The 15,600-nt window shown below is 40.0% G+C and overlaps 1 protein-coding gene across 4 annotated transcripts in view; it reads right to left on the bottom strand.

The window, feature by feature from the left end:
• Positions 1-15,600, bottom strand: part of DNMBP (dynamin binding protein) — a 163,163-nt gene that overhangs the window by 40,703 nt on the left and 106,860 nt on the right. The window contains exon 1 of one of the 4 annotated variants that reach the window (XM_063434692.1): positions 3,778-5,460. The exons of the other annotated variants lie outside the window; for them this stretch is intronic. Within the exon in view, the coding sequence (XP_063290762.1) occupies positions 3,778-5,254 (1,477 nt within the window). The 5' untranslated portion in view covers positions 5,255-5,460. Of the gene's footprint in view, positions 1-3,777; positions 5,461-15,600 lie in introns of those variants that run through there. 4 annotated transcript variants of the gene reach the window in all.

The following is a 15,600-nucleotide window of genomic DNA, read 5'->3' as shown; positions in this document are numbered from 1 at the left end:
CCATGAACTATTTGCTGGATATTTACGTTCCCCTGTGTAGAGAATCACGACAGGGAGGAAATCAATGCTTCCAATTCACTTTTAAGAGAAGCTCCTGAATTCTAGAATGGAGATGCCAAATTTCAAATTACAGGTTCACTTGGGCCTTGTTTAACAGGAATTTTAACTGTGCAGCCAACGTAACCACAATTGATCTGGATCTTTCAGGGAAAATAAGTGTTTTATTTGTTTGAGTATTTTACAATATTGTTAAAAATAAGTGTTTGTATCTAGTTTTACCTAGGAAAGCAAGATAAACAACGTGCTGATAAGAACTGGGTTATTGACAATTAAGTGGCCAGATGTATTGTTTTTTTTGTGTGTTTATTTTCATGTCACACTTAGCTCACATGACCTGAGAATTTAACCTCTTCAAGAAACACTCCGGGCACCATAACTTTACAGCAATTGTTATTATGGTACAAGGAGGTTCTGGTTAACGCCTTCCTATAGGTGTTAAACGATTTAACTCCAAATTCTGGACGACCTACAGAGGAAGTGGATGAAAGAGTGATCTGGCACAGTCTTCCAAACTTTGGGGTTAGCAGTTTAACTCCTTAAGCTTAGATGGTCTCCCAGACCACCTCGCACAACATCAACTTTATTGTGAGGATGTTATGGTGCCTAAAGTGGCCCTGTAACGAATAATGGTGAAATCCAGGTCAGAGAGGAAACCATTATTAAACATTTTGCCCTATTACTGGGGAATTGGACCAGGGCACTCCTGACACCATAACTATGGAGAACTGCAGATCTTGTGATGCTTGGTCTTGGTCTAAGATCTTTAACAAGAAGGTTTTTCCACCTTATTGGGCATCAGCAGTCCCATACAGTACTCATGTCACACATGCATGAGAAATTCTAGTTTGGAATTGTCGGTTTACAAACAAAAATAGTTGTGTTGGAATTAACAGTCATCTGTCTTTACGGGGTTTAAAAAAGAAAGAGGTTTTTGTACTGTGCTAAAATTTGTGAATTTTCTTTGCCAACTAGCAGAATGTGTGGCTGCTCTTTAATAGTCTTAAAGGGAAACTATGTCCAAAAATACACTTTCTTTATTACAAATTAACTACTACTAATCATGTATACATACATATAACCAATAACGAACAGGATCTGCAACTAACTCTAGGGAATTGCTGGAATTTCTATTGAATATAACCGCTATACGAAGAACGTAGATGAAAATGGAGGTTGAGGACAATGTCTATTCAGAGTTCATTTTATCCTTGCCTGTGACAGCAGGGTGTGATCCCTGCCTTCAGATTTATTTATTGACGGTTACGCTTACTGTGTGTACTGTCTGTTTAGAAACTCTGTGCCAAGATCAGATAACCAACTAAAGTCCAAGAGACCAACCCTTCATCAAATACTGAGTGACGCAACATGAACTCTAGATAGCTATACGTGGGATTGACCTATTAACGCCCAGGGAGCAGAATGCAATGTGTTCTAATGGGAGGACGTGCACAGAGCCAAGAGGGTTAAAGAGAAAGTTTGAGACTGGGAGGGAGGGGTATGTGAAAGTATGTCAGCTGAGTGGGAGGAAAAGAGGGGTGTAATTAAGTGGACAATGCAGGTTTGGTGGGGGGAGGCAAGACAGCCACTGTTATTTATTAAAGAAGAAGCATACTTTTTTTTCGAGAGCACTGACTGGTTGACATTTGCATGTAGGGCAACATTAATATATGCAATGGTATGCAGACAGAAATCTACAGAAATCTACAATAAGTATGTAGATGCAAAAGTTTTATGAACTTTAAAGATGACAAATTAAAGATGATATTGTTACTTGAGTTTTTGATAAATATTGAATATTTAGAAAAACAGCCCATGTATTTTGTTGCATTTTCACTGTAATTACATAATAATTACTATTTTGTGTAACCTGCATATAGGAACGGGGTTTAAAAAAAAAAATAAAAAATTGTAAGATTTGGTAACTACAGTCGGTTTTGTAAATTCCACTTCACTGAATGGGAAAATGCATATTCTATGCCCCCTCCCCCAAGAGCCACGATGCAGCATGGGAGGAGTGTTCCCCCCCAATTTTTTAACCTTCTGTTCTGGCAGTGCTTGTATTGAACCTGTCTATTCCAATTATCAACAAAACAGCTTTGCCACATAAGGGATCAGGCATGATTAGTGAGGCGTGATAGGGGCAACAGCTAGACAGGCTGAAGAGGGTAGGTAGGGGCACAGACAGTTTGGTAATACAAGGGATACATAAAGAAATATAGATAGCGGAAGCTAGACATGGATGTATTGGAGGTTGGGATTGATAAATGGTTCTGAATATGTTAAAGGAACAAACATGGTTAGGATAGGGAGGGTCTGAGAACTGCCCTAATAGTCCTGTTTTAAAAATATAGATTGTGTGTGTATAGGGTGTTATTTTATCATGTAGGGTTTTGTGTAATTTCAGCAAAACTATAAAGTAGTGTAGATCTCCATTTGTAAGTGAAATACAATTATCTTGATTCACTGAACTCCTCTCATTGGATAAGGAGCTCTAATGCCTAGATGCTTACTTTTATACTAAGCACCCAGTACATGAATTGACACAGAAATATGCCTACACCAGATTAAAGGAGCACAATACAACAAGCATCATAGACACTACAGTCCCCTATACTGTTGATGGTGTCAGGAGTGCCATGGCACCCTCTAAGGGCAAGTTGTTAAAGAGTTTGCAAACAGCCAACTTATAAGGGGTCTGCCAGGCACTGGTTACTATTCCTGTGCAACCCAGAGGCCCTTTGCAGTGGGCTAGCCCCTTAGCACTCAGCTAATGAGATGGCCCTCTATGGCAGGACTTAGCTCAGTAGAACTAACGGAAGCTCCTATCAGCTTTGACTATATTTCCCTGAAGGGTGCTGGGAGATTCCTGGCACCATACCCAATAGAGAAGGATGTAATGATTATGGTGCTTGGAGTGTTCAAAAAGAGAAACAAATAAAATTCTTAACCCAGAACTGTGCTTGGTCTATACCTAGTGCTAAACCCAGTAAAACCACGCTACAATGTTACTGAAGAACTCACAGAATTCACTGCAAACCACATTGGGTTATACATTAGCTGAGAGTAGGAGGAGGGGTTAACTAGTGATAATCTTTGTAGTTATTCAGCACTGGACACCTGAGAAGCTTGATGTACAGTAAACCTGTAGAATTTACAGTGTGGCTGCAGGCAGAGCCAAGCTGTAACTAATCAACTGCTTAAAAATCAGGGTTTGTCAACATTCCCCACCCCCATTATTTCTGGTGGAGCAGACCATAGAGTTCACCTCAACATATTCTTTCCTTCAGTAACCTTACAAAAATAGTTGATGCATAAAAAAAAAGGAAAACAAAGAAAAAAACAATAACTACAAATATATAACCCACCACACACACATACCCCTCCCCCCTCAAATAACACCATATTGTAACAGTGAGAAAGACGTATGATTGGCAGGCAATGCGCATGTCTACATCAAGCTGTTTTGAAAAGTAACTGTAAATGTTCTTGTAAGGCCCTAGAAGAGCAACAGACTTCCAAACAGGAGCATTTTAATTGCGTTACAAAATGATCCTTACAATTCAAATATATTAACTTTGGATACATGCAGACCCATAATATATACAAGCCTCCCTGCAACACAATCTCTCTCATTACACATTTCAAAGAGCCACTCTAAAAGGTAGGCCCCATAACCATGTATGTTCTAGTACTATACAAACAAGCAGTACATCATACCTTGTGTTTTTCTTCTGTTCCGCACAAATTCTGAATTCCGAAGGCTACTTGGAGCGGTTCTCCTGTATATACTATTCCTTTTCATGGAGTCCATGTTTGGTACATTTTCAGTTCTTTTATGATCTTCAGTGTCATGACTTGGTGCTGAAATAGAATCTCTTGGATCTGCACAGTTATTGTATCCAATTTCCTTTCGTCTGTTATAAATCTCAGAAGTTTTATTGTCTTGGTCCTCCCAAGAGTTCCTAGATTGATCTTTTTTCTCATTTTTTTTATTTGGGGTACCTTCAAGTTCAAAACTTTCTTTATTTGCCCTTCTGTCTCTTGCTTTGTAATTTTGACTATCTTGGAGATCATCGCGTTGGGTTTCATTTAAATAGAGTTGAATGTCTTCTGGAGGATTGTATTCAAAATCATAACCCATACGCTTTAAATAGCGCTGAGAATCTACTTCATCAAAACCCAATGAATGACTTCGGTATCTCTTATTGTGATCATCATATTCATCTGAATCTACATCCTCCTCATATTGATAGTCAATTTTGCCAATAGCATCACAATCCAAAGGCTTGAAATCATAACGTCGTACATTAGTTCGCTTAGAATATTCAGGACCCTTTTCCTCTTTTACCACAGTATTGGGTTCTATTCTCTCTCTTCGGTGATCTGTGCAATTTCCATCATAATCTCGATATTTGTTACAGGGAACTCCAGCTGATCTACCAGAACTTAATTCCAACCTCTCACTGTTCGGACGGTAATCTTTTAACTTTTTGTAATCCCTCAGGTCATCATCAAATCGTTTACGGTCCATATATTGCTTAAGTCTATAGTCTCTACTTTCAGGGTCAGAATTCCTCTTTTCTAGACATTGGCGGGCTTTGCTACCATATGGGTCCAGTTCCCGGTCATAATTACCATCAAACCTTTTCTTCGGACTGTATTCCCTATAATATGCGTCCTTATTTACTTGGCCACCATAATCAAGATCTGGTTCTCTAGCTGCCACATAGCGTGCATTAGTACCCCTCTGATCAGGATAGTAATGCCTATAATCAGAGACATCATCGTAGACCGTTCTTCTGTCATCATACCTACCTCCGTATTTCCTAGGTGTCTCTGGATTTCTATGTATGTTTTCCCAAGTATCGTAATATTTTTCTGCATTTCTCACAAATCTATAATCCTCATTCTGGGATCTCGTACAATTCCCATATTGATCATCTGCATATCTGTACCCTTTGGTTGCTCTCACATTTTTCCTGCCATCATTGTAATAGCGATCTCCTCGAACAGGAGAGGTGTTGTAACACTCTGGAAAAAGTGGGTCTCTATACAATTTCTCTTCTTCTGAAATTTCCCGTTTCTGAACATTCTGAAAGTCTTCGTATTCCCAGCTTAGAGTGTTGCGGTTTCTCTTTGTATGAGCAGACACATTTTCTGCCCTTCTGTACGGCTCATGTTGCAAAGCACACATTCTGAAGACTGTCCACCTTATCAGCTTTAGGCTGGCACTCTATTTTTCAAATCCCATTGTTCACACAGCGGATTCAAGCCAGCAGCTTCAAAACACAATCTGGAGCCTGGAAAAGTAGTATCCATTGAGTCGTTTGCAATCAATCCAAATGAAGTTGTGCGTTAGTTTCCTTCAGAATACCTGCAGACACTCCCTCCTTAGCAAATTCTCACTGAAACTCAAGTCGTATCTTTTTTTTTCCCTGTCATTCTTTTTGGGCAGCCAATCAGAAAACATCTACCACCTCTCCTACCTGATTTCAGAATTAATTAGTAACTGGTATCATGTGATCAGAGTCTTGATGAGTCCTTTAGCCTGATTGGACAATATAAATCTTTGCATGTGTAGGCAGGGTTCTCACCAGCAGAACCAGCCTGACTGCTTTGTTATGTTAAAATACTTGAAGAGGGAGACAAGAGGCAGTCTCATATGTCAGGCATACCAGCAGGGGAAACACAAAGCAGAAACTTTTAATGAGTGAACTTGTTAATGTTAAATAGGTTTCACAAACACACACACACTGAAAAATAGAATTATAAATAAAATATACTTTTTTTGAATATATATATTTTCAGTCTGTAAACATAATCGAAGGGCAGAAAAGTTAATTTAAAAAAAAAAAATAATACAAAGAAATCCTTCTGAATATTTTGCTTTTAAAAAAAAAAAAAATACACACACAGTTTAGAATTTAAATAGGAAAGGTTTACTTCCCCTCCTGGGGTATTTACATTTACATTATGACACAGAAAATCACGGAATGCTTATAAAAGTACTAGATGTTAAAGGTCTATGAGAAGGACAATTAGGACGTGTTTATTTAGATTTATTTATAAGCTGGTAAGGCTATTACATAAACATATCATACATCATTTATCGATGACATGATATGAAAAACAATTTGAAGCATACCTCCCAACATTGTCAGCATGCTATTGAAAATGTGACAGACTTGGCTTCTAAAATGAAGAAATGGCTTCTTAAATGAAAAGCAGAAAGGACTGTGTATTAGAGTAATTCTAGTAGTTTTCCACATAGTTTGCATGTAATATATAATAAAATGACTCTCTGTGCAGGGGACAGCTGGCAGGCATACTGATGAAGTAATGCCCAATAATGTGCCTACGTTTATTTTTAAAGATAATTCAGTTCATTTACTGTATAAAGATTTCCTGTATGCCAAGGCAAAGACAATTATAGGCTGCGGAATTTGTTTGCGCTATATAAATAATAATAAATGACACAGCATCTGTAAGTGAAAATGACGCAAGATACATGGCATCACTCCATCTCCAACACTCATGCACGTTTTTGGCAAACAGAAACCATGCAAATCACATTAATGTCCCAAGGCCTATATATAAAGTTGTTCTGTTAGTCTTTATCCTGTTGTAGTTATGGTCTTTACTGTGTGATCCTGTCTTGCGTGTTAGACTCCTTGGCTTTCCCTTGACCATTTCAATCTTTGGCATCCTTGACCCAGATTTGTTTCTTGGCTTATTATAACCCAAGCCCAGGAACTACTAAGGACCAGTATTACATTCTCATACCATCCTGTCTAGCCAAGTGTGGGCTCATATAGTATGTATTGGGATTTTATATTGTGACATTCACCTTCCTCCAGAGTGAAGTTAAGAGTCATCAAACCTGGGCCAACTTCTTATTAATGGATCACTCAAAGCACCATAACCACTACAACTTTCTTTAGGTGTTATGGTGCCCAGTGCCCTCAAAATTGGAAGACTTCAATATTGGATGGTTTGACTTCTTGCCTGTGGTCCACTCTCTACCGGCTCTGCTAATGAAAGAAAAAAAAGAAAAAGAAGCAGAAAGCTGGAAGATCCCAATCAGTAACACATGGCTTAGCTCCTTGGCTGAGTGAGTTTGATATCACACTGAGCTAATAAGTTCCTGCATCGGAACTCACAGCACTGCTTCAAAGGTAGTGGAGGCGGGGAGTAGTGCCAAGTGGACCCAAGGTGAAAAGTAACCATTAAAAAACAGTTTGACCTCCTACATTGGGGAAGGGGGCACCAGTGCACCCCTGGCAAACAATCACTGCGGATTAAGTGGTGTAATAGTATTATATTTTCTTGGGACACATTGGCTATTTTTTTTTATATCTTTTTTCCCCCAACACTACAGAACACGGTGTTGATTATAGTTCTATCCCCCATGTATAAACAATTTGACATTTACCTGGGTTGCCAAGGTACCTCAGACTGAGTCTATTTTGATATTTCTAAATATCGTCCCCTTTCTACAACAGATAGATCAATTTTGTCCCTATGAAAGACACTCTCAGACAGTGGCTTCCAAAACAGGCAGAACGGATGTCACTCAAGCAGAAGCCAGGAAACTTGTCACCATAACTGTAACGCTGCTCTGTAGCAGCCATGGTGCCTAGACTGACCGTTTAGTGCAAATGTAGTCCACAACATCTGGAGTACCAAAGGTTGCCTACTCCTGCTCTAGAGGGCCATCCAAACTCCCAAGGCACTTACTTCAGCTTGCTGAAGTGCATTAGAGGTAAACTCCAAGCCCCCGTTGTACCAATTCATAAAAGTCCTGATATCAAGAGAAAGCAGGACTGTAATGAATTTAGGCAGTCAAATCAACAGCCGGGGGACTTCCTGGTTCACTCTGGTTGAATGATTATTCAAGAGAGCATTAGCCTAATTCTTACCTATGAGAAGCATCCTGTAGGGCGATCGTCATATAGGATTGGCGCATTCACAGCAATTGCTGCACTTGCCCTAATTTCATCCAGATAGAAAGGGACACTGTCAACAGCAACAGCTTACTGGGGGCAGAACGTAACAGTGGTGAGAAATTATTCGGGAGAAAAAGGTAAGTAAACTTTATTTCATGGAGTGGACACCTGGCATAACTAGGGTTAAAACAACACTGAAAAACATTAAAACCGAACATTGGTTTTTAATTTAAATTAGGAGGTGGATGCATCATAAACGTGAGACCAAAACGTCTATCAGAACTGGACCAAAAACACATGTTTCCATCACCTTGTTGGATCCATGTCACTAATAATTAATGTTCAATGTGCAATTAATTCCTAACAATTTCATACCAAGTTTACACAAAAAGTTAAATTGTGAGTTTGAGTGGGGGTTCTTTAAATAGAACCTACACACAAATCTTGTCTGGCAGCTTAGCTGTGAATATAAATCTCATCCTCCTTGTTACAGATAAAACTGATAAGCCTGCAGACAGAGGAAAGATAAACCATGGAACAGTTAAAGACCTGCACACAATACAACTGGCTCACCTGCTTTGTCCAACAAAAGATTCACTTGCACAGGCAAAGCTCTCAATGGTCTTTGAAATGGTTTTAATTCATTGCATCAAAAGGAAATGAGCTATTATTGAAAATTAAATCCTCTTCCCTCCTAAAGAGAAAAGAGTTTTCTTCAGATAAATGTTGGCATGACTATTCCCTTCGTATTCTCCTGCACATCCCATTACAATCATTGGCAGGATGCCTGTATGGACCATTTCATTTCATTGGCCAATGGCTTCATTAGTCATGTGGCCACTGAGTTCATTGTCCATGGAGCTGCTCCTGTCCAGGAGACTGCTCAATACCCAAGATTCACAATCCTGCCCTGAGGTGAAGATTGAGGATGCAATTAAATTAGCATAAAGGGAATCAGCACAGTAAAGGACGAGACTATATTTAAAAGAAGAAAAACTACCACAACAAGAGGACATAGTCTTAAATTAGAGGGGCATAACATCAGGAAGTATTACTTTACTGAGAGGGTAGTCGATGCATGGAATAGTCTTCCAGCTGAAGTGGTAGAGATTAACACAGTAAAGGAGTTTAAGTATGCATGGGATAGGCATAAGGCTATCCTAACTACAAGATAAGGCCAGAGACTAATGAAAGTATTTAGAAAATTGGGCAGACTAGATGGGCTGAATGGTTCTTATCTGCCATCACATTCTATGTTTCTATGTTTCAAAAGGCTAATGGTGGAAGCAATATTGAATTCATTCACATAGAAACGCACATAGTTTTCAAAGCATTCATTTCCCTACCAGAACCATGGCATCTATTAAAAAAACAAAACAAAAAAATCTTTAAAAATGTAAAAAAAATAAAAAAAAACGTATTCAGTTCAATCTTTCATGCACCAGTGCTGCTGCGGATCTAAAATAAACCCTGTATTTTGTTTTACTCAGGTATAATCATGTTATTTTAAATTTGAGGTTTTGTAGCATTGTATGTTTCTTGATCTCATTCTTGGAATATAAACTTTTTATTGTGCTCTTAAAAATGTCAGAAAAGCAACCTGTTGCCAAAGCTGGGCTGATTCTCTGTGTACCCAAGGACAGTGTAAAACGTTGTTACCATTCTCAGAAACTTGGAGAATAAAAGATTCTAAACTAACAAATCTACATGAACATGTTTAAGGTGAGCTACTATGGAGAATACAGTTTCAGTGCAGCTCATTATAGATTCCAGTTAAAGTGAAACTAAGTGTATGGGTTACAATGACCTTTGTAAAAGTTTAAACGAAAGAAACAAAGGCGGCACCGTGATTAGAATATTGTCCTTTAAACACCTGGAAGGACACCGAGAATAAGACTGGCAGAAAGCTGGATTTTGGTCTGACTTATAGTAAGGTAACATGATGGATATTGACCTTTCAGTGCCACGCAAATTGGAGCAAAATGGGGCTCCGCAGGGAACCTTTCATTTCCTGTTACAATGAAAGGTGTCCCAAAGCACAGATGATGTTTTGTGGCTCATTTTTGCAATCTGTACAGACATGTCCCTACTGCAGCTCCCTACACGCAAATTTCTTGTCTTTTTTTTTTTTTGTAAGTTATTTTATTTATTCTACACTCCGGCAAATAGGAAAGTCCTGCTAATTTTCAGATTTCTTTTCATTTCAGACATTGAATAGTACTGCAGGATATGTTGGCAAATAAATAACAATGTGTAATTTTTATTTTGCTGAAGCCAAGATTAGCCAATAAAGCTGCTATATAAAAACGGAGTAGGGCCTTTGTCACCATCGATTTCCTGTTATTTAAACTTGTTTTATTGAAAAATGTTATGTCTTACCCAACGGCTGTGCAGCTCTGTGTATGTGAGAGAGCACCTTATGGTGTCCTGGGCGGTGGGGTGGTGGGGATACTAAGGTCTGGACTTTGTTTTAGTCAAACTGATGGACAATAGTGTGATACAAACTGTGGCATACACCATATCAACTAACATAAGCTGCAGGATTTGTAGTGCATCTATACATTGTGCAATAGTAGAATTGCTAGCAAATGCACACATTTATCCCAATCAGGTTTTACCTCGCGTGTCTAGATATGTGGCATAATACGTATGCCAATAATACTGTACACTGACAGGTAAAAACATTCTTTCCAAGTGTCCCTATTTAGGAGGGACGGTCCCTATTTTGAGCCAAATTTCCTCTGCCCCTCTTTTCCAGGAGCTCCATATTTTTGGTGTGTCTGAGTATATAACAGAGCTGCACAGCAATAACACTCACAGTAATGTGTCTTTAAACTGCAATAAATGTGTTTAGATATCAAACTGTGTAACTAAGATACATTGTTATTGTTCTAAAATGGTCTTATGATTTTCCAGAGGAATAGAGACAGACTGCACTCCATTTACATGTTGTTCTGACAATGAATCCATCATCTTGGAAGTGCTTTCCAAACACCGTGAATCAGATAAGCAGTAGTAAAAAGAGGGCAGGTTTTAGAACTATCCAAATATCCACAGATCTAGAGTCATGGTGATCGTAACACCACTGATTAGGTGATAATAAGTTGTGTTCCTATAATAATGTGTATAATATTTGTATTAAACAAATAAATTATCTATTCATTGCTTACGGGTGTGAAAACCAGAAAAGTATATCTACCATGAGAGATTTTCTTTAAAATAGATAAATAAAATCCTAAACATCGAAAGCCGTATTATAGAACAGTTAAATCAAGTTGCTACTTGCTGACGTGGTTTGCAACAAGCAAACAGTGATGACAGACGGACTAGCCTTTACATGTATGGTGAATGTAGCTGTGTCAATAAATTTGTTCACAATAAATCTTCGCCAATTAAAATTCTGTTGCTAAACATTCTTTATTCACTGCGTCATTATTTACAATGTCCCAAATCCATGCGGCAACTCAAAGGGAACTTGTCACACATGCTAAGTCACATGGATTTTACACAAATCACATGGTTGTTACATAGCGTTCTAATGAAAGACACATTAGCTATGCCCTTGTCACTATATTCACAAGGACAACATTTTGTTAAAAATCCTTTGACGTGAGTGTTTAAAACAGCTAACAAAAACAAAAACATAAAGCAATATTTCCTATAATCTTCAAACAAAGTACTACTAAAGAGTGAATTGTTTGGAGTTCAAACAGTGAATTCAAAGTGAATTTCAAATTTAAAAAACTTATAGTGAAAACCCCCAATTGAAACAGTTAAATCAATGCTGCCTATATTTTAGCCCCCCTTAATTGGGAAGCAGTGGAGTTGAAGCCTACAAAACAGAGTTTGTCCGCATAGTTCATATGTACATCATTCTGACTGCATTTCAGTAGCCAACCTTGGCCAGCATATTTAAAGTGTTCTGTGTCATGCACATATGTATTGAAGACTAGGATGCACATGTTACCATATTCAATGGAAAGAGGACTTCGCTTGCAAGCAGACTGATCAGTCTGGAGTCACCTAAACAATCAGGCTGCCACACAGACAGGAACCTTGCACACCAGTTGCATTAGTCGTCATTTCCCCCTGTTGTGCCAGTCACCCTCTGGTACCTATCTGATGGTGAATAATTAGACACAGCTAGCACTAGTGTACACATACCAAGAATGCACACTCCTATCAATAGCAGCCAGCAAACAGTTAAGAGAAGATCTTCACTTCTCCAAAGTGACTCACAAGAGGGATCATGTGATTATATACATCACACACACACACACACACACACACACAGACGCAAGGTTAAAACAAAGACTTGCTACAAATAGTTATAATTTCTATGTATTTAAACATACACACTCCTACATATAAGCACTGTACTAATATATGACAAACCTAAAAATTATATTCAAATATTGTAGCTTCTTATTTAATACTATTGCTTAATACCGAATATAATATCACATATCGAGCACAAACAATTAATATGCCCCCACCCAAACCCCCCCATGTGATACCTGCACTTTCTGAAGAGGCAATCAGGATAAGTTGATTAATGAAAGTGGCCAATCTAAACCAAGGGTTGGCCAATATATGCCAAAATTTCCCATTTGATGTCCAGTGTAATGTCATGATTATGAAGAAAAAAATAAAAAAAGATAAAAGAGGAGGTCTCCAGAAAATTGAAACAAACTGCATTCATCTGAAATTATCCCAGAAGTGAAAATAGAAAAAGCAACACAAAGGTAAGATTAGAAGAAAAAAAAAAAAGGGAACAAAACAGCTTTGTGCTATAATGAAAAAAAATAAAGACTGTAAAAAAAAAATTACAAAAAATGTAAAATGTGGGAAGAGATTAAAACAGGGGAATCAGAACAATGTTTCATTGACAGCAGAAGTATGTGGACAGAACATGTGAAAGTTTAGCCCAATTATCTTTATTTAACACTTTGCTGTGGATGGAAAGTTCATTTGAAGGCGTATCTCGTTCCCAAGGTCCCCCCTGAATACAAAAATGTTTTAACCCCTTAAGGACCAAACTTCTGGAATAAAAGGGAATCATGACATGTCACACATGTCATGTGTCCTTAAGGGGTTAATAAAAGTACGACGAGCCACCCGCCTTTTTTCTCCCCATAGATTGTCACTAATTTACTTGGAAGATATAAAATCATGCTGTCTGAGGTAAAAAAAACACACAAAAAAAAACATTATATGCTAAACAAAAGAAAAAAAACTACAGTCCATAACTAGGAGTACTCAGGGCCGGACTGGGCATTAAAAGCAGCCCTGGAAAAAATTTTTTACCAGCCCCATAATGAGTCGCGCCAGCATAGTGTGCAGATACAGAGTTAGAAAAGAGAACTTAAAATTACAAATTATTACTCCAACGTAAAAAAAAAGCACTCATATGCTTCAAAATAAACAAAAGTGCTGATTTATTTTAAGAAGACGTGCCTTTGCATGTAATCAATGTTTCAGTCCAACTACCATGACATATTAAGGAAAGCTAGGTAATGGAACTGAAATGGTGAATGTATGTTGGGCACAACTGTAAAAAATTGACGTTATCTTGTTTACTTTGAAGTCCTGTGGGTGCGCTCTTCACTTTCAATATGTTATTGTGCTGGAGTATGCACCTACCTAGCAACAAGACTGGGCCAATATCTGCTCATTACATATGGTCCACATTAATGAAATTTCTCTGTGTATTATGCATATATAAATGTACATTAATATATGTGTAAATATAATAGACAAATTTTTTTATATATATATATATATATATATATATAACTAATACACACATTAATATACATGTCAAATACCAGTGGAGGATCCAGAGCCTGATCCCGGGAGGGGCACTTGTAGATTATTTAAAGAAAAAATCCATGCACAATAACCACTACTGCTCTGTGTAGTGGTTATGGTGCAAGGAGTGCCGGGACCCCCTCACAGAGTAAGTAGTCAAACCGTTTAAGAACAGTTTGACAACTTACCTGGGGTTTGCTGGGATATGGGGCTGTAGTAGTGTATAGGAGCAGTGGTACAATGTGTGAGGGGTGCAGTGTGTGTGTGAAAGGTTCAGTGTATGTGTGTGTGGGGGGGTGTAGTGTGTGAATGCGTAGCGTGTGTGGGGAAATGTGTGTATGGGGGGGCTGTGAATGTGTGTGTGTGTGTGTGTGTGTATGGGGGACAATGTGTGCATGGGGGCAGTGTGTATGGTGTGTGTGGAGGCAGTGTGTGTGTGTGTGTGTATGGTGTGTGTGTTAGGGCAGTGTGTGTGGGGGCAGTGTGTGAATGTGTATCGTGTGTGTGTGTGGGGGCAGTGTGTCTATGGGGCTAGAGTTCACTCTCAACACTGCGACCACCAGGAATTCGTGGTGAGAGTGAACTCTAGCCCATAGCTCCAGGGCTAGAGTTCACTCTCGTGAGAGCCGGAGCATTGCCGTGGTAACCGCGGCAACGCTTTGTGCTCGTGCGAGAAGGACGCAGAGGAGCTGCAGGCTGACCTCCTGGGTCCCCTCTCCCTCCCTCCCCTACCGGCTGCCCGCAAGGTGCCTGTGGAAGGGGGAGGGAGATCGTCTGGCAGGGGGAGGGGGGGGTTTACCCTCTCCTTCCCAGTCTCTCTCTTTCCCCTCTGTTTCTCTCTTCCACTCTCCTTGTGTCTCTCTCCTTTCTCCCTCTGTCTCTCTCTTCCCCTCTGTCTCTATCTCCACCCTTTCCCTTTGTCTCTCTTTTCCCCCTTCCTCTCTCTCTCTCCCCCTGTCTCTTTTTCCTCCCTCCACCATCTCTTTCCCCCATCCTTTCCATGTGCCCCTCTGTTTTATTTGCCCCCTATCCTTGTGTCTCTTTTTCCTCCCTCCACCATCTCTCTATCCCCCTCTGTCTCTTTCCCCCATCCTTTCCATGTGCTCCTCTGTTTTATTTGCCCCCTATCCTTGTGTCTCTTTATTTCCCCCCTCCGCCATCTCTCTATCCCCCCTCTGTCTCTTTCCCCCATCCGTTCCATGTGCCCCTCTGTTTTATTTGCCCCCTATCCTTGTGTCTCTTTATTTCCCCCCTCTCCTCCCCTCCCATTTACCCGAGTAGTGAGTGGGGCTGGGGCCGGCCGCATTTCGCGCTGGAGCCGCCGGACCGGGTGGCAGCCTCGCCGGTCTGGCAGCACTCCTTTCACTAATGCAGACTCGCTGAAGGCTGATGGAGGAGGGAGGAGCATGTCTCTGTACCATGCTCCCTCGTGGTTCCTGTGCTGGGAATTGTGGGAACCACGAGGGAGCATGGTACAGAGACATGCTCCTCCCTCCTCCATCAGCCTTCAGCGAGACTGCATTAGTAAAAGGAGTGCTGTTGGACCGGCAAGGCTGCCACCCGGTCCGGCGGCTCCAGCGCGGAATGCGGCCGGCCCACTCAGATTGTGTGCCACCGGACCGGCCACCCGGTGGCACATACTTGCTCAGAGCAGCCCCCAGGTGCCGCGGCCCACCGGGAAAAAATTCCCGGTATCCCGGTGGGCCAGTCCGTCCCTGGGAGTACTTGCACACTTTTGAGGTCCTTTCTGCATTAGCAAAAAGGATTCTGAAACTATAAAATC

Source organism: Pelobates fuscus, chromosome 10 (genome assembly GCF_036172605.1).
Source record: "Pelobates fuscus isolate aPelFus1 chromosome 10, aPelFus1.pri, whole genome shotgun sequence".
Classification (NCBI taxonomy): domain Eukaryota; kingdom Metazoa; phylum Chordata; class Amphibia; order Anura; family Pelobatidae; genus Pelobates; species Pelobates fuscus.
This window is presented reverse-complemented; position numbering and strand designations above follow the sequence as displayed.